This window comes from Microtus ochrogaster, chromosome 8 (assembly GCF_000317375.1).
Source record: "Microtus ochrogaster isolate Prairie Vole_2 chromosome 8, MicOch1.0, whole genome shotgun sequence".
NCBI lineage: Eukaryota > Metazoa > Chordata > Mammalia > Rodentia > Cricetidae > Microtus > Microtus ochrogaster.
Window position 1 is genome coordinate 62410426 of NC_022015.1, and position 19629 is coordinate 62430054.

At 38.7% G+C, this 19629-nt stretch overlaps 1 protein-coding gene across 2 annotated transcripts; it reads left to right on the plus strand.

Annotated features, from left to right (window-relative positions):
• Positions 1 to 417: 417 nt before the first annotated feature.
• Lipk (lipase family member K) lies at positions 418 to 19442 on the plus strand. 2 transcript variants are annotated; one of them, XM_026781426.1, is made up of 9 exons: positions 418 to 521; positions 1905 to 2035; positions 3414 to 3612; positions 4269 to 4378; positions 5430 to 5566; positions 10857 to 11003; positions 12411 to 12482; positions 14975 to 15046; positions 19203 to 19442. In XM_026781426.1, exons 1-9 carry the CDS (start codon positions 418 to 420, stop codon positions 19440 to 19442), a joined length of 1212 nt encoding a protein of 403 aa, XP_026637227.1. The 2 variants fall into 2 exon arrangements, with proteins under 2 accessions (XP_026637227.1, XP_005352212.1); XM_005352155.1 differs by having other exon boundaries at positions 418 to 519; positions 1918 to 2035.
• The last annotated feature ends 187 nt before the right edge of the window (positions 19443 to 19629 follow it).

A 19629-nucleotide genomic window follows, 5' to 3' on the forward strand; every position in this document is an offset into this window, starting at 1 on the left:
GAGATGCTTGTCACAAAAGTCCATAAAAAAAGAAAAAGAAAAAGCAATTTATACAATTCCCAGAAATAATCAATGTTCTGTGAGCAACACATTAGTCAATATATTTTTCATGTAATTATCCATCATTTCTTTTATCCAGTTACCTACTGAAGCCGTGATTGGTTTCTTTACAGCTTTTTCCTTCCTTCCATCCTTTTTTTCCTACTTTCTCCTTTTTAAACCTAAGGTCACCATTTAAGGATGTTCATGAAATGAATCCTTAATAACACAGTATATTGCTTTTTAAATCATAGCCTGGAAGTTTGTTTCTGCTATCCTCCTCATCAGTGCTATAAAATAATCACACCAAATTTCCTTTTGCAAGGTTCCTCCTGATGACGAAGGCATTAATATTTCCTTTCCCAGGCAGATTCCAAAATGCGGTGGCTTTTAGCAGCAGCCTGGTGTATGCTTCTTCCCGGATCCATACACAGCTATAAGCAAGGGAGCATCACAAATCCCGAAGCCTATATGAACATTGTAAGTCATTCATTGAGAAAAACAAAACCAAAACAACACCAAGATATGAAATTACCAATTACTCATTGTTTCAGGTATAATTTGCTTATCAAGGGTTTCTTTAATGACTAAATACAGACTGTTTTGGTGTTTATCAAAACTAGCTAATCCTAGAACTGATCTGATCCACATTGGAGCAACAATCCTAGTGTTTTTGTTCTGTTTTGTTTTGTGTTGTTTGTTTTGTTTTAAGTGGTGGATTCCTGAAGAGGAGGTTCAGGATTTGTTTGGTGATTCCCTGTCACATACCCTGGAATTTTTCCTTGGACTTTCTGTACACCAATTTCATGGTTTTGTGAGCTACATTGGTGTTCTTTGGGGTTCAATAAGCCAAGGTTGGTTTGTGTACCTTTAGACCCCCCAAAATAGCACAACTTAAGGATGTACTATGTGCCTCACAAAAGCAAATGTATAATCTTTTGATAAAGACATAGACTTTGCAGCTAAACTTAGTGTCTCATTAATCAAACATTTTTTCTTCCTAGCATGTTATCTTGAATAAATCACTTAATTTTCCTGATCTTCAGTCTTCTCAATTCTAAACTATGAACAGTTCTGTTGCAAAGACTTCTAAAAGGGCTTGGTGAAGTAGAGCAAGTGTCTATCCTGCGACACTTGTTTCTGCCTCCATATATGTCGGTGGATAGGGTAGTTTCTGCTGGCCCTTCTAACTAATTTTGTGTTCCTTTAGACTTTTCATTCTACCTAAAATGTTGGCCTTTAAAGACTAGGTCTAAAAGTCCCCCAAACTTAATTTTTTGTTCAATGCAATTAGTCGATGGAAATCTCGAGCAGGGGAGTAGAAAGAAAGAGAAGGGTGACATCAAATGTTTGGGTCTTTTTTTTGGGGGGGAGGGGTTCATGTTTTCGACTGCCCTTACTCATCTTGCGGAGTTAGCTTAGTCAGCCGTCTCCCTTGATGTGGTCCTTCTCTTTCCGTTCCTGGATCTTATAACCACTTCCATTCATGTCCCTTTGAAGCCAAGTTGGTAGAAGCTCACTTATCATTAGACGCAATATACATCCCAGTCTCCTGTGGTTTCCCTCACCAGCCAGCTTTTTATATTTCTTGTTGCCAAAACTTCTTAAGAATGAACTACCGGTGTTAGTAACACTAAGTTCTTAGACACCATCCTGAGGATGCTAAATGTCGAGTCATTCCACCCTTGTGCTACCCCTCTGCATCCAGTCCCTTCCTGAAATATCTCCCAAGCCATTATAATTTTTCCTGTTATATGCTGATGCCTAACACATAGATTGGTGAACAGTGGACTGATAATTAAAGGACTGTATTGCAATGTATACACAAAAAGCAAACCAAATCACGGGTATGTATTTTCCTCTCCTGCCCCCTTTCAGAGTCAGATTATTTCTTACTGGGGCTATCCTTATGAAAAGTACGATGTTGTAACAGAGGACGGTTATATCCTCGGGACTTACAGGATTCCTCATGGTAAAGGATGTTCAAGGAAAACAGGTATGATTTACTTTGCTTTGAGATCAAAATGCCTGAAATAGAAACACCTAGGTGTCCTGGCAGCAGCAGGATAGCTTTCTCTCTACGTAGGTTGTAATCTTTTCTATCATAGGAAAGAACGGCATCCCCACCGTTAGTTTATACAACTTTTAAAAGCATGGTGCCATTTTTAAGTGGTCTTTCCCTTTCTCCATATCTTGTCTCTCCCACTACCTAAACACAGAAGAGGAAACGTGTCCTCTTCCCAGTACTAGCTCTATCGTTTAGAAACCCAGGAGTGATCCTTGCCACGGTCATCTCCCTGACATCCCAAATGCAATAAGTCGCCAACATCTATCCGTTTGCCTTCCAATTCCGTGCAACCTGAAAACCTTTCCTGGCTTTAATGATATTCAAATCCAGGATGAGACATAATCTCTTCCATTATAATGCACGGTAACTGAGACTAGTGTATAATCTCATTCCCCAGCAAACCAGTGTGATTTCATTATTTCAAGCAAGTCTGATCCTACTGGTGCTGTCCTCTCGCATCATTGAAGGGCCTTTCCCGCCCTCTGCTGTGTGCAGGACGCAATAATGACCCATTTGGCAGAAACTCTTTACTGCCTTTCAGTGATAAGAAAGTTGTCATATGTCATTCGTTTGCAAAACACCTGGCAACTTCATCATTTGGATTATTTCAGGAAAGCCTAAAAGTTAATAAGATGCTCATTTTGATTAGATTTATTTTATTTTTTTTTAATACACGAACATTTTGCCTGCATTTGTGTCCATGCACCACGTGTGTGCCTGGTGCTTGTGGAGGCCAGAAGAAGGTGTCAGATGCCCTGGTCCTAGCATTTCACATGCTTATAATCTGCTGTGTAGGTGCTGGGAATCCAACCCTGGTCCTCTGCAAGAGCAACCAGTGCTCTAAAGCTCTGAGCCAACTCTCCAGCTCCCCATAAGATGCTTCTTAAGGAATAAAATAATATGAATGAAAATAACAGTAGAGTTAGTATTTATTTTGCCTCAAAGTCTTTTACATTTTATTTTTAACTGAATGCCTAAACCTCCCCCGTGAGAGACATTTGCTGTTGTTTCCTAATATATACATAAAATGAAGCACATACATACATAGCAACATAGATTTTGAACCAGAAAAATGTGACTCTAACAAATTCCTAGGTGACATAATATGTTATCCATAGTTTTCCCCTTGTAAATGAAGGAAATAAGACTTAGTCAGATGTCCCAGGTCACTAAAAGGCTGGTCCCTAGGCTTTCCTGACACAGAATTTTATCTCTTAACCTTGCGTGCCTGTGAAGAAGTCAGAAAGCAGGGTTGGCCGGCTGCCTGAGGGAGTCAAAGAAGGAACTTGTTTTGTCTGTTTTTCAGCTCCGAAGGCAGTCGTGTATCTACAGCATGGCTTAGTTGCCTCTGCCAGTAACTGGATTTGCAACTTGCCCAACAACAGCTTGGCTTTCCTTCTGGCCGATAGTGGTTATGATGTGTGGCTGGGGAACAGCAGAGGAAACACCTGGTCCAGAAAACACCTGAGATTGTCTCCCAAGTCACCTCAGTATTGGGCTTTCAGGTAAGAGAAGCCTGTTTGTGAATAAAGTGTTTGCTCACTTAAAAAGCATAAATTCTTCTCGGTTTTCACTTCTCTGTCCAAATGCACCCAATGGAATCTACAGGAAGGGAATTAGAATTTCCTCCCCATTCAGGCTCTCTTCCAACTTAAAAAAAAAAAAAAACAAACCTCTAGATACTGTATCTATGCTTGCTTCTAAAGCCCTGTTTCCTTCCTGATGTAGCTGACTTGCAGGTGGCAGGGGGCAGGGGTTGTCTGTACATGTCAAAATGTGGCTGGGTGGCAGAGAGTTATTACTGGATTCTGACATGTTAGTCACAGGGATAAGGCTTACACTTCCTCGGGAGGTAAGAACAAAGTCACAGAATCACTAAGGCCACTGGTTCCATAGCCTCATTCCTGCATTTTTTTCTGGAAGTCAGGAGACATTTCCTATTTCTGAGACTTTCACATCAGACGCTTTTCACTGCAGTGTCCTGACAGTGGGGCCTCTGCAGTGAAGATGTGAAGACAGAACCTGACAAGTTGTCCAGACACACTGCCCTCACTCTCCGCTCATGCCAAGCCAAAGCTGTGTACCCAAGTCTACAAGGAATACTTGCAAATACTGCAGGTCGAATAACCACTTATCTTTGCTAATTCCCTTTCTTTGGCAGTTTGGATGAGATGGCTAAATATGATCTTCCAGCCACAATAAATCTAATCCTGGAGAAAAGTGGACAGAAGCAACTCTTCTATGTGGGCCATTCCCAGGGTACCACTATAGGTATGTTTGGGGCAGATGCAATCAGACAATGTGAGGGATTTTCTTTTGTGTTTGTAGAAGGGGTCAGGCTGTTCATTTGATTCCGTGTTTGTTTGTTTTTCTCTGTAATCTCTGGTTCTGGGACTTTAAGAAACTATTTCCTCTAGGTAGTTAGGTATTTTTCTGAAGAGAAAGCAATGCAAGACACCAAATTTGAAGGTTGACAGGACTTAACTCATGCTCTCCGCAAACAACGAAATTCCAGGTTATATTTTGAGGAAACAAAGACAAACATGGTGCCCATTTTCTACTTGAGTCTCTCACAGTCTAAAGAAATACAGGAAAACAAAAGTATAGAATTATGTAGCTGATTATATGCTACGATCAGTGTGGTTTTGTTTGCTAGGGAGGCAATGGGCTAAGCTAGAGAGGATAATAATAGAGCACCCTGGGCCTCTCACTCATCTCCCTTGTTGAAAAGTGCACATTTGAGACCACAATATCTAGGCTTCCTAGATTCTTAAATTCAGAATTTTCAAAAGATTAAAAATAAAAAGCAGTACTTTAAGACTTATATATATATACTTATTTATTATATTATATATATTAGATTTATATATATATTCTATGTAGTATTTTCATGTATATAAAAGTATATACACATATGCACATGCCTATGTAATTTCATATATACATGTAATGGTCATTCTCTGAAGAGTCTGTTATCCTCATTTATATCTTGAAGAAACTGAGATTGATACAAAGGAGGTAACTTTCACAGTTAGAAGCCAAGATGATAACGTGGTTTATATTGCACCAAGGTAGAGTTAACCTGGTCTCTGGAGTTTAAGATGCATGTTCTACATAATGTGACTGAGCCTCCTCTCCAACACTCTCTATACAAGTGCACTGGAATGCCTCAAGAAAGATCCCAGTCTATCCTTCAGAAATTTGAAATTCCTCTGTGTAAATAGTACTCCCAGTTTTGCTTTGCAATGTGTTCAACAGAGCTATTTTTAGAGTGATTTGTGAGGGAGAGAATTGTGTGAGCTAATGTCTTCTTTACTCGCAGCCTTCATAGCGTTCTCAACAAATCCAGAACTGGCTAAAAAAATTAAGGTATTTTTTGCACTTGCTCCAGTGGTCACAGTAAAATACACCAGAAGTCCCATGAAAAAATTAACTGCCCTTTCCAGGCAAGCCGTCAAGGTATGTGAGCTTTATTTGTATATTTTGTGCCACCCTTGCATCTTTTTGATGAATTTCATTGGATTGTGATATATTATCTTTTCAATGTGTTGTATTTGGTTTACTACATTCTGTATTAAGGCTACTTCCATCTGTCCATTGGGAATATTTGTCTATAATTTTCTGGTTTGTTATTTCCTTTTCTGGTTTGGATATCAAGATAATGGCTCCATAGAATGAATTTGGAAGATCTCCTTCCTTTTCCTTTTGAATAATTTTGGAAATTTTAATGTTAGCCCTTCTATAAATGGTTGGTAGAATTCACCAGTGAAGCCACTGGTCATGAGGTCTTCTTTGATACAAGACTATTCTTTATCAATTCCTTATTGTTAGTCATTATTGACTATTCCTTATCAAGTCCTTATTGCTAGCTGTTATTGACCTTTTCATGTTTCTGTTTATTTTTCAGTATTGGCTAGGCTTATGCATCAGTGAACTAACTCATTTCTTCTAGAGTATCAATGTTGGGATCTAGTTGCTTGCAGTTAGTGACAACTGATCTTTGAATTTCTGACATGGGTGCTGAGAATTAAACTCAGGTCCTCTGCAAAAGCAGTATGTGCTCATGACCACTGAGCCATCTCTCCAGTCCAAGATTTTTAATTTTCAAAAATTCATAGAGGGTTTTAGTTGTACTTAAACATATCATCTATTCTGGCAAATGTTCCATGTAGTGACTTTTCATTGTCTGTATTTGTTCTTAGGATTGTTGTAATGAATCTTTCTCTGTCCTACCAACCAGCTCTCAAATCATGACCTGCAGATTTACTATTAATTATGAAAGCATAACCTGGACTGGAGTGATGGCTCAGAGGTTAAGAGTATTGCCTGCTCTTCCAAAGGTCCTGAGTTCAATTCCCAGCAACCACATGGTGGCTCACAACCATCTGTAATGGGGTATGGTGCCCTCTTCTGGCCTGCAGGCATACACACAGACAGAATATTGTATACATAATAAATAAATAAATATTTTTTAAAAAGAAAGCATAACCTATAGTTTAGCTTTTTCTAACTAACTCTTATAAATTAAATTAACCCTTATCGTTTAATCTGCATTCAGTTCCATCAAAGACCCCAAAGGATATTATTTGACTTAACAAAAAAGTGCACAGCAAACAACTTCCAAAACCATAGAACTGACAGAGGCATCTGGCTGCCTGGACAGTCACCCCAAAGTTCCTCTGTAATATTGGGGCATCTATCTTCATATTATAAGACTAGAATATCTGATAGACTTTTCTGTGAAGCAGGAATTTTGAAGGACTATCTTGCCTTTTCTTGGCAAAGTTCAACACTCTTATTCCTTTTTGTCCTTGTTGTCCAGTTCATACTGTTAGCAGCCAAGACAAGAGTAGTTTCATGCCCAAATGTCTAATTTTGTCACATTTAATAAAAACTCCATATTGTAGTGGCATTTCATTTGTATCTTAATAAATAAAGCTTGCTGAAAATCAGAAAAGTAAAACAGCCGCACTGGCCAGTCTTACAGATCAAGTAGCAATGACATACCCCTTTGATCCCAGTCAGCCACACTAGCTTGCCATAGAAACCAGGCAGTAGTGGTGCACACCCTTAATCTCAGAGCTAGAGAGGATTATAAAATGAGAGGAGACAGCTCTCAGTCTCAGTCTCATTCTGAGGTTTCTTGGAAGCAGGATCACCATTTTCTGACTAAGGTCAAGGTAAGAGCCAGTGACTGGTTGCTTTGATTTTCTGGTCTTCAGGATGAACCCGATGTCTGTCTTTGAGTTTTTCTTAATTGTACTTCATCATATGTAGTTTCTTCAATGTTCATTATCTTCTCTGAACTAAATTGGTGTTGCTAGGAGCAGACATGGCTCATTGTCATAAAAAGCCCCATGTAAACAGAACATTTTAAATTAATCCATTTTTATTATTTTATATTTTACCACAAGGCTCATGGCCTACATGCAACGTTTTTGCTGGCAGCTCATGTCTTTCTTCTCTGGTGGCTCCATGGCATCTCCTTGATTCTGTCTTCTCTCAGCATTCGGTTTAGTTTTCTTGGCCTAGCTCTGTTCTACCATGTCATAGGCTCAAGCAGTTTCTTTATTAAACAATGGCATACAGCGTACAGAGGGAAATCCAACATCAGTGGATGGAATGTACCGTGCTAGGGTATTCAAATAAGAAAATATGTGTAAGCATCATTCTCGGCCAATAACAAACTCAACCAATAATGCTTTTGATCATTAATATATTAATCAAGCTTATTTTAGATTTAAATGTACAGTACTTGGCGTTTACTTAGTTGCTCCCTTCCACACCCCATTCTGATGGAGGAAGGTCATTGGTTGATTTAATAAAGAAGCTGCTTGACCTGATAGGTTAGAACGTAAGTGGGAGGAGCAGAATGCTGGGCGGAAGAGGAAGTGAGGTCAGACTCGACAGCTCTCCTCTCAGGGGCAGACGCCTCAGAGAGACATGATGCTCCACTCCTGCGGGCAGAGGCGAGAGCTCTGCTCTCTGAGGCACACGTGATGAAGCTCCGACCCAGGATGGACGTAGGCTAGAAGCTCCGGTAAGCGCACCCAGCTGTGCTACACAGATTATAAGAAATGGGCTAGTCCAGGTGCGAGAGTTAGCCCAGAAGAGGCTAGATAGAAATGGGACAAGCGGTGTTTAAAAGAATACAGTGTCCGTGTAATTATTTCGGGGCATAAGCTAGCCGTGCGGGCAGGCAGCCAGAGCAAGCGGCTGGGGTTCTGGGGATGCAGCCCCGCCTCACCTATTACTACACCATTCTACCTCTGGGCATTTGTTTCTTTGTATTCTTTTTACCCTATTTTATTTTGAATCTGCAGTTACACTGAACCTTTTTTCTTTTTTACCTTCTCTGTTCAGCTCGTTGGTTACAGTTGTCTTCACTTCTTAAAATAAAAGCTTGAAACTTAGATAAACCAAACAACCTTTCTCAAATAATCCTAATGGGTACTAGAGCCAGAACCTCAATCTAATTCTCACTGGGCAAATGAAAGATGATGATTTTGCTCGTGTATAATAGTTTCTGTACTGTTTGGATGGTAGTGGTTCCATGTTTGGGACTGTCTAACTTAAAAACTTCACATACAAATCAGGCATCTGACATTGGCAATCTTCCCTCCTCTGCCTTCCAGGTGCAGGGATCATGGGGATACTATTATCGAATGTAGTTTCATAGTTTTCAATGTCAACCAGAAAAAGTCAAGTCTGGATATTCACAGATACATACATAAGGATGTCCAGTTGAGTAAACCACTCCTTGGAGAAGTAATGCAGACAACTCTGTGCTTGGCCAGTCATGTGCTCACAGTGGGTGGGGCTTGTCAAGCTGCACTAGTCCTTGAGATGATATTACAAGCATTGTATCTGTTTCGCCCACAGCCACTAAACATGCCATTTTTTCAAAAATACAAAAATGGCTCAATTATCACAATAATGCCAAGATTCTTAGAGGAACCTGTGTGCCAATTATCATGTGACAAATATGCCCTCTCCAGGATCAAGCTGGAATTACATCTGCACAGTAGTGTGTCCACCTGTACACAGGAGCCAGACTTCCTGCAATATTATACTATACTCTTCTTTAGGTCAGGATGAAGGAACAATTATTTGTTCCTAAGTAAATGCATAATATTGGCCATGGAGTTGAAGAAAAATGCAGGATTACCATTATATCTCCCCCTGTACTGGGGGAACCTGACTAGCACAGCAGAGACTGAGGCCCTATGTGATAATACAGCCTCTTCCTTCACATATTACTGTGGCTGACTATGTGAATTAACTGGCTGTTTCTTGTCATGTACATTTTCCCCATAGATAGATAGAAAAGGTATTGGTAAACAAAAAATAAAAACATTCAGTGTTCAGATTAGATTTTCTTTTCAGTTAAATTGCTTATTTACATGGAAATTTAGGTTTTTACACATAGAACACTGAATAGGTGCCAATCGTCTTTTTAAACATAAATTCACAGTATGAATAGATGTTGCCACGATCATTAAATTATGATGGGGACAGTTACACAGGATTACAGTTTGGTAATTGAGTAATTATGAGGCTTGCATAGTAAGTGTGGCAAAATGAAGAAGAGGATAGATGAATAAGATTATTTTTGCAATAACCTATTATTGCCTTCTGGCCTAAAGAATTGTATATCTTGAACCAGTTTAATTGAATAATTCTTCTCCTCTCCCTCCTTACTTCTCTTTCCTTCTTCCTTCTCTCTGTCTTCTTTCTCTTTGACCTAAAAGTTATACTAATTAGGTCACAGTATCTTAAATATTCTATCAAAGTTTCTATGACTAATAGATAAATGTTTTATTAAATAGAAATTCCTCTCAATTCTGTAATATAAAATTTTTTTCAAACTTAGAATTGAAGAAAGTTAGTTTATTGACTCCAGTTTAACAAAGTATAAAACTTATAATACATCAATGCAATGCAGATAAAGGTCTATTATTATTGTTTTGCTGTTATCTGTTGCAATAGTCAGTAAAAAGGAGATTTCAGGAGAAATCTGTGCCAGTTTTAACAGTAGTGGCTTGTTTCTAAATGATCTTTTCACCTTCTCTGTAACGTATCCTAATACTGTGAAATTCACTGCCATATCTGACTGATACGCACAGGGATCCAATGAGTTCTGTGATGTGATAGATTGCTAGAATTAAAAAGGGCACTCAGCTTGCAGCCTTGCCTGCAGTTTCATCGGCAGAGATTCACTACTGAGGGTACAGCTTTTGTCTCTGGGAAAGCAGTAAAGGAAAGAAAGGTTTAATACCTCTTTCAGTCACCAGTTAGGATAGTAGCTTTGTACTGGAACTCTTTGCTGGGTTCTTGGAACTTCATTAGACATTCTTCAAATGTGATCTAGAGCCTCCATGGTTGCTCTGCTTAGAAGATTCCAATTTTCCCATTATACAGGAACAAATACTTAGACAAATAGGAACTAAATTCTTCTTGGGTTACAAGAAAGAGAATGCCAGAACCATGTACAAAGGCCTTTTTCTTTTTTTGAAGTTTTGCCAATTCCTGGGTAGGCTGTTCTCTGAGGGAATGTTCCCAAAACATCCCAATGAAAGATTCTCATGAAAAGCATTAGTGGAGTACAGAGATAAATTTTCACCAGCCTCCTGGTTTCATCCAGGCTCAGTACCATCACTTGCCCTGAGCTCGCATGAATGAATAAGCACTCTTCACTGTTGACATCCATGCATATGACATTTAATGATGCTTTATACCCATCTTGCAGATGTTGTTTGGTGACAAAATGTTCTCCTCTCACACACTGCTTGAACAGTTCATTGCCACCAAGGTGTGCAACCATAAGATATTCCATCCTGTGTGCAGCAACTTCATGTTTTCTCTAAGTGGATTTGATCGCCAAAACTTAAACATGGTAGGTATAGATAATCACTTCCAGGAAGCCAATGATTTTGTTACATAAGGAGTGAGAGGTGACTTTGGATTTTATGGAAAACCACATTGATGACCTCCTTTTTGTCTTTTGGGATGTAATGAGCATCTTCCTGGTTCCAACCAGGGTTTAAAGTTGACTATCATTTACAAAAAAAAAAAAAAAAACAAAAAAAAAACCAAACCTTCGAGACAGAACTTCTAGTTTTTTCTTTCTTTTCTTTTTAAGATGCACTCTTTTCTCATTTCACATAGTTATTGGGAAATGGTGCTGGCTAGTCATGGAAATGTAAGAATGTCATAGAAGTGAAAATACATCTCATAAGCAGAGCTAAACAAATTGGCCCGAGAATTTGAAAATACATAATAAAGCAATACTCTTAAAGACGGAGGCTCTATTTGGTCAAATCCATTTTTGACTGACAGCTAAGGACTGGATTATGGGGTATTATAACATCTTGAAGAACAGATACTTTTAGTGCAGCACAGCCAGAGGCCCACCGCAGTTTTTGTGGAACTAATAATACAGATGCTCTGAACTCAAGCCATGGGATTTTTACTTTTTTTCAGTAGTTTTACACTGATGATAAATAGAAGTAATTTTGAAAAATTTTTGATGCTCAATTGGTAGAATAATGATTCTTATATTCAAAAATGAACTTTAAATTGTGAAATAATCTCATCCAGAATATAGATGTGTGTGAGTGTGTGTGTGTGTGTGTGTGTGTGTGTGTGTGTGCAAACATTTAAAAGCCCCATGGAAGATTTGACACTTTTTAAAACCTAGAAATGAGTAGAAACATGTAGATCTATTTCCAATATTTTTTGAGCTAAGTTTTTTATTAAATTTATTTTTGAATGTATTTATCTTCATTTTATATGTACCATGTGCATGCTGTGCTTGCAGAAGCCAAACAAGGGCTTCAGATCCCCTGGAACTGACATTACAAACAGTTGTGAGCTGCCATATGAGTTCTGGGAATTGAATTTAGGCTCTCTGCAAGACCAGTCATTGCTCTTAACCACTGAGCCATCTCTCTAGCCCCTCCAAGTTTCATATTAATGCCCTTTCTAAAATATACAAAGTAGAGTAAAGGGTTACTAAAGTTTTTAACCCTTTGAAAGTGTGAGGTGAGTTCATAAAGAGCAGGTCCATAACCTTCTGCATTCAACCAATCAGATGTCCTCTGATTATCCAGGAGAGCAAACAAAGCCTTGGGAGGAAAATGTCCTTCATGATGGGTTTCTTTGGTTAATAATGTCCCCAAAGATATAAAATACATTTTCCCTAAAGATGATAATTGTTGTTATATAGAGAAAGCTGAAGTGTTTTTCGAATGTCTGCACATTGTCCTGAGTAGCCTCTAGGTGAGAAATGATCTCTTTACAGAGTCGCTTGGATGTTTACCTGGCACAGAGTCAAGCAGGAACATCTGTTCAGAACATGCTGCACTGGGCCCAGGTACATGTTCTCTCTCCCCGACTGACATATTCAAGCATCTGCAAAATCCCTGAGGGGTGATCCCAGAGAGCTTCGTGCAGGGCGTGCAGGTACCTGCCAATCATAGTGCTGCTTCTAGGACCAGCAATAGTTCCTCCTTTGGATGACCTCTGCTGCCATCTGTTCTTGTGTTCAGTGCCTGGGTTAGGAGTCTGCGTCCCACATATTCTCAATGAGTTCTCATCCTTAGGTTCCTCCCTCAGCCTGTTCGGGGAAGGTTTGTTTTTCCTCTTCTGGGAAATCATTAGCTTTGGTCCAACTTTATGTAAAATGATGCAGCCTGTTCCAGAAATACCTGTTCATCTTCCAGTTAGCCCACAGGGCTGTTCAGCGTGCAAAGAGAATGCTTTATTCTGAACAGAAGGAATTTTACAAAGGGATTAAGAAAGGCAAACAGTTTGTGGGTTTGCCCACAATTATAATTTTGTTTAATAAGATTACTCAATATCCAGTAAGCTCATAGATAAAGCAAGTTCAATTAAGTTGTACAAGTTTCTGGGACAAGATGCACATGAATACACATTAGTTATTCCTATAACTTTGCCTGTATTACTGATCAGTCATGTCAGCTCCATCCTTTTAAACGAATTGAGCAAAATAAGCATAACCCTATCTACCTGTTTATGAGATAAGATGAGTTAGTAAGAGAGAGTACTTTGCATTTTAATGTGTATAATAATACCTTGTGACCTGCTTTAAAGCTGAAAACGAGAACCCATTACAGATAATAGGAGAAGCACTGAAGGTTTGTGGAAAGGTTGGAAGCTCCACTTTGGGGTAGATAGAATTCATGCTACTACGAATAAAGACTGATCTAAGCATGAGACCAACTACTGATGAAGACAGGGTACAACCTATAATGGTCCTGGTCTCCAGAAAACGTAAATTCATGCCTCCAGTTCATGAGCCACTTACTGCGTGTTCTTCTTGCTCTTTATATATTATTTCTTTCATCTCACTGATTCGCATGAAAATTTTTCAGTGAAGGCACTTTCTGCAAATGTTGCAATTGGTGCCTTATGCAGCTACAGTTAAACTCTCTCTTTTGACAGAAATGAAGAAACGATGGGGATAAAACATTTGTTCATAATGTAGACAGATAGCTAAGGCAAGAGAGCTGCTACTTCTCTAACTATAGTTCTGCTTGGATTTCTCTAATCCAGGACTTTACACTCAAAAAGCTTTAGAATCTGGAGCAGGGTAAATTGTGGATCTTCAGAATTAGACATGCTCAATATATAAAATCCATGCAAATATTCTAAAATAAAAGAATATTTTTTAAAACTTTGAAATCAAGAGTACAGCTGATCTCAAGGGTTTCAAACAAAACATACCATACTTGACTTGTAGTGAAGCTGGTGGACAGCGCTCTGTTGCACATTACCAGGGACTGAATGCTTTGTACACATCTTCCTGCCTAATGTCACCACCCAATGCCGTCATTATTCACACCTCAAAAATACCTTACACTGCATAAGACACATATCTAGTATGGATATAAAACAATCTGATTAGACTCTAGACTCCAGATTCTAAAAAATATGCTCTGTTGCCCCCCATTGCTTAAACTGTGTGGAATTTTAATATCACACACATATTTTTACTTCCATAACACTTTATCTATATCATAACATTATATATCATGCATATTTAAATATAACCTGTATAATCATAAATAAGATAATGTATATAATATATGATATATAATACTATATATAATGTTATGGAAGTAAAAAATTTAAAATAAAGGAATTAAAACCATGAGTGAATACAAAGTCATTAAGTGCTTGATATAAATCTGGAGTATCTGCCTCCTTAATTCCACAAGGGTGGCAGGTGGCCAACAGCAGAATCAAGGAAACTATAAACGTCTGAATAGTTCTACTCACATATTTAAAGTCTAAATACTGAGGTGTGAGGCTGGTCATCACAACTGTTTCCAGCACCCAGCTTACCTCTCTTATTTACAGTCTGACACGACACTGGGTTGGCCCTGCACAGAAGCAACGGGCAGTCCACATATCTGAATTTTTTTCCTAATGATGAAAATAACGTTTAGTAATAGAAAATGAATCCATAATGGCATAAGGACACTTGCTGGGGGGGGGGGCAGTAAACTCCATAGTTGTTCAATAACAGCCATAACCACTTTTAGTGTTCGGAAAGTATGGCCCACGCTTCTATAAACATATGCAGATATAAATCGCTGAAATCCATCGTGTAATGTAACATTTGAAAGCATTGTTATCTGCAGATTTCATTCAAAAGATATGGGTGAAAGTTAAAAAGGTTATATCAGTCCTATGAAGCAGTGTTCATTTCCATTATTGATCAGTGTTCTAATGAGTGGGAATATTACCAACCTCCTTTTTGTATTTCTTGCTCGTTAGTTTTAAATGCACATGTTTTACTTATGTCACTTTAATGTGATTTTTACTTTTATTTCATCTCAGGCTGTCAATTCTGGTCGACTCCAAGCTTTTGACTGGGGCAATGCTAACCAGAACATGATGCATTTCAATCAGGTAGGCAACACAAATGTTCATCATAGCCAGTGGTGTGCTGCAAGGAGCCAGCGAGAACAGCTTCCACTCAAGTATTTAAGTGTTTACAGCTCTGCATCAGCTACAATAGGCATTCTTACTGCTGCTAGCGCATGGTGCTTCCTGGTTTTATGTGTGTCATACATACATCGTGTTTCTAATCCTCACAATGCTCACTTGAAACTTTATTGTCCTCATTATCCTAGAGACTCAAGGAAGTAAATTGCCAAATAACTAGAATATGACCTAAGGTATTCTGCAATTTAGTTCTCTATTTTTCTTTCACTACTCATTCCTTCACCAGAAAAACAAAGAAGAACTCTCAATATTTTATATCACTGTTTTAAAAACAGGATTAGAAAACATGACCCCCCACTTCACCCAGTAAAACTAGCATTGCTCTAGTAATCCCTCAGCATGGACTTTTTTATTTCACTTCCACTTCATCTAGTAAAGCTAGCATTGCTCTAGTAGTCCCTCAGCATGGTCTTTTTTTACTTTAAAAAAAAACCTAATCTACAGATCATTTGCAACACATCAATCTGAAATTGCCATCTTTAGGGAGAACTGATACTATCCAATGGGTAACGGAATATTAAGCTACGTCTTGATATCAAGGATGAAAATGAACACCCTACACTAAAACAGTGTATGGTATTAGCTACTGTTACTTTTTCCAACTGCGTTGGAAGACCCAATCACTATTTGACGTCCTCATAGCAGACTGAGATAAAACATAAAACATTGTCATCAGGTTTTCAAAATTGCAAGGAATAAATAGCATAAATAGATAAAATCCATTATTTTTATTGTTTTGAAAAGTCTGGCTGTCTTCCCAAACTGCTAAAGTTGTACATGTATGGGTTTGAGTACAAGGACAGGTACCAAACACAAACTGTCAAGCTGACATGTTTCTCTTTGGGTAACTGCCTTCCTTCTTCCACCAAGAGTTTGCGGTTTCCTTAAGAAGATCATTTTAGACACTGATCACACGTTATGATCACACTTGGATGAAAATGGGGTCAGAGCTATCAACTTCATCCTTGTACTTATAAACTGGAATGATAACCATACATATGGGGTGTCAGAGGATCAGATATGGATACTTTGCATGAAACTTTTGGTGGGGACTCAAACAGAGTAAGAACTATGTTTGGGGCCAGCCTAATCCACAGAGTGAGTTCTGGGATAGCCAGGACTGTTTCACAGAAAATCCATGGTCTCAAAAAACTAATCAAAAAAAAGATGATGAGCTATGCCTATTTAAAAGGTCTTTAGTCACAACTACATTTTCTGACACCATAAATTATATGGGTGCAATTACTGATATAAAATTACTGATGTAAATCACTAGTGATCCTTCATTGCTAAGGAAATATAATTTCTAAATGAGTAAATATAATTTCTCACTGTCAACTTACAAATAAACTAAAAATTCCTGGCAAAAGTTAGCAGATACAACTTAAAGTAGAATTTTATTATTCATTTTTGATATTCTTTCTCCTCGCTGCCTGCCTTCTTATCAGAGTAATCATTTCACTGGAATAAAGGGATTCCAGCTCAAGGGACTTTGGGTCTGACTGTTTCTGAAAGCTAACCTGTATCTATTGATGTCTAAACATTGCATTGCTTTTGTTTTTGTTTTGTTTTCACTTTTTATTGTGCTATGTCTTTGCAGCTAAGTGTTTCTGCTTTGTACCCTGGTGCTTAAGGAAACCACAGTCAGGAAAAGCCAGATCCCACTCTCCGTAATTTGACTTTACATTTGGGACACTGTGCCAGACTTTCTGGAATCCAGTTTTGCTCGGAGACTTCTATTTCCATTCATTGACTCTTTCCAAAATAGTACTCATATGGTGACTTTACCTCACACAGCTCTTGACATTTTAAAGTCAAAGAAAAATCCATAGCTAAGGAGCAAGGTGCCAGAAAATCTTCTGATCTAGTTTTAGATCATCTTGTGGACAGATGCTACTGAGTCACTATGGTGGGTCTTTTGGACACAGAAGGACCCACAGGGATACTTAGTCATTTAGATCAAGGTGTGACCTCATCATCATTTATGCTCTAGCAATGCTTAAAGCATGCATGGGTAGCCCATTTATGGTGGTTCTGCAGTTGTTCCTATCCTGGGTAGTCCTAGATGCTTATATTATTGTCATACCCAAGGTTCCACAGTCTTCCTTTGTACTGTCTATCCATCGTTTTGTTTGGGCCTTTTTTTTTTCTTTATCCCGGGTACTCCTCCAAGCAGTGTTATCTTCAGGTATGTGCCATCATTCATTCTCATACTATGGCCGAAGTATCTCAAATGCTGTTACCATAATCTATAGTTTACTTCCATCTATAGATGGAGATGTTTCTTAATGTCATCATTGTGCAACCTGTCTCTTTGTGTGATGTGTAGAATCCTCCTGATATACGCCATCTCAAACATATTCAGCCATTGGTTTGAGGAGCATTTCATTGTCTAGGTTTCAGAGATGTAAAGAAGGCAGCTCAAGGCAAGGGTCTCATATACAAAAGGCAACACCAGTAGAATGGCTTACTGCAGAGACGATCAACCTGGCAGAAGAAACAAGGAAGCTAAAAACCTAAAGAGGCAATCTACAGATAGCAAAACACCACAGCTATCTGTGCAGGGAGGTCAAAAGAAGAGCAAAAAGGGATAGAGAACTGTATATACAAGGTATCTGCAAAGAGGTTGAAGAGACTAGACTCCATAATAAACCACATCTTGTCTACAAAACTATCAGACTGATAACTGCCAGACATGCTCCTTAGATTCAGGTGATTAAAGATGGGCAGGGTCATTTATTAACAGAACCATGGGAAGTAAGGCAAAGATGGAGACAATACTTTGACACCCTATCAATGACCCTAATGCTGTCAACCTAGACTACAATAAAAAAACACTTCAGCAGGCACTCATACACCATAGACGATGAGGAAATATTAAATATTGACAGGAGTAAGGTAGAGGAAGCTATCAAGATAATAAAATGCAGAAAGGCCCCAGGAATGGATGATATCACAGAGGAAGAACTGGAGGTGGCTACAGTAGACTCAGGGGCCAAGGCACTTCTCAGATTCTTCAGAGAGATATGGGAACATGAAGTGATTCCCACGAAATGGAAGTACTCAGTCGTAATTCCCATACACAGGAAGAAGGACAAGCTGGACTTCTGAGAGAGAAAGAAAGGGGCATTAGTTTGTTGTACCATTAGCAGCAGTATCTTCTCCTCTGTTTTCCAGAAAAGGATAAATGGCGAAACAGAGAAAATCTTAGCAGAGTTGTAGTGCAGATTTAGAGCTAACAGGAGAACAACAGATCAGATATTCACTTTGAGACAACTGGCAGAAAAATACGAAGAATTTGGAAAAGAAGGCATTCAATAGCATTTGGAGGAATGGTCTTTGGAAAACAATGAGGTTCTACAGGTACCAAAGAAGGTGTGACCTACATAAGAGGAATGTATAAGGGAAGTTTGCTGGGTATTTAGCCCTATACCATACTATTTCTGTGTACCGATAAATCTCTTTAAACATATTTCAAGTATTAGTTTCCATATGTTGCTATAAATGTTTTCTGAAAAGCCTTCTGAAGCACAACTGTCAAAAAACCACTGTGGCCAGATTTCTGCACATGAGAGAGACATCTATCCTGTCCAGTAGTTATTAAAAAAGGACAACTCTTGGATCAAGCTCTACGGGAAAGAGAAACCCTTTCCTTTTAAAGAAACACTTCCTCAAGTACCCTTTCCTCTCTGTCCCAAAGTGCAAGTCAGGAGTGTGACGGCTTCCCTTTGTTTTCCTAACGCATTATTGCATGAACGTGCTTTCTTTGATTCTTGGCTTTGATGGTGGGCTCTTTCTTCAGCTGTGTGCTTATGTCATGATGCACGGCCTCAAAACAGGTGTAAAAGCAAACAAGACAGTCAACCAGGTACTACAACCTCTGAAAAAAAATTTAGTTGTTATTTTTTTTCACAGCAGTGGATAACTGACTAACACACTATTTTCATGTTTATATATCATTAAGCTCAACAGAATGGGATTTGAAAAGTTAGCTTAATATCTAATAGCTTTATTTCGTTCCATAATATAGTTCTCCCTCTCCCTCCCTCACTTCGTTTAGCTTACACCTCCTGTGTACAACATCACTAAGATGCAGGTCCCAACGGCCATGTGGAGCGGAGGACAGGATGTTGTGGCAGATGCCCAGGACACTAAAGATCTGCTCCCTAAAGTCGCCAACCTTATCTACTACAAGGAGATCCCACACTACAATCATTTGGATTTTTACCTTGGACAGGATGCACCCTGGGAAATTTACCAAGACCTGATTAGAATGATGGAAGAATATTCACAAAATTAAAGGCACTCTCTTTCTACAAGCAGGTGGATGTCTTGCAGTAATAATGAGACAGGCTAACCCTATGGTAACATCTTGATAATTCTCTACTTGTATTCTCCCCTCCTTTTTGGGAGAAAAAGAATTCAGTGTTCTTAGAGAGAGACCCATGCTTGGAACATTTTTTTTTTTTTTTGGATTTTCGAGACAC

Coding starts and splice junctions, on each gene's coding strand:
- Lipk (XM_026781426.1), top strand. CDS start 418: ATGCGGTGGCTTTTAGCAGCAGCCTGGTGTATGCTTCTTCCCGGATCC. Junction 2,036..3,413: donor AGGATGTTCAAGGAAAACAG/GTATGATTTACT, acceptor TCTGTTTTTCAG/CTCCGAAGGCAGTCGTGTAT. Junction 12,483..14,974: donor ACATGCTGCACTGGGCCCAG/GTACATGTTCTC, acceptor ATTTCATCTCAG/GCTGTCAATTCTGGTCGACT.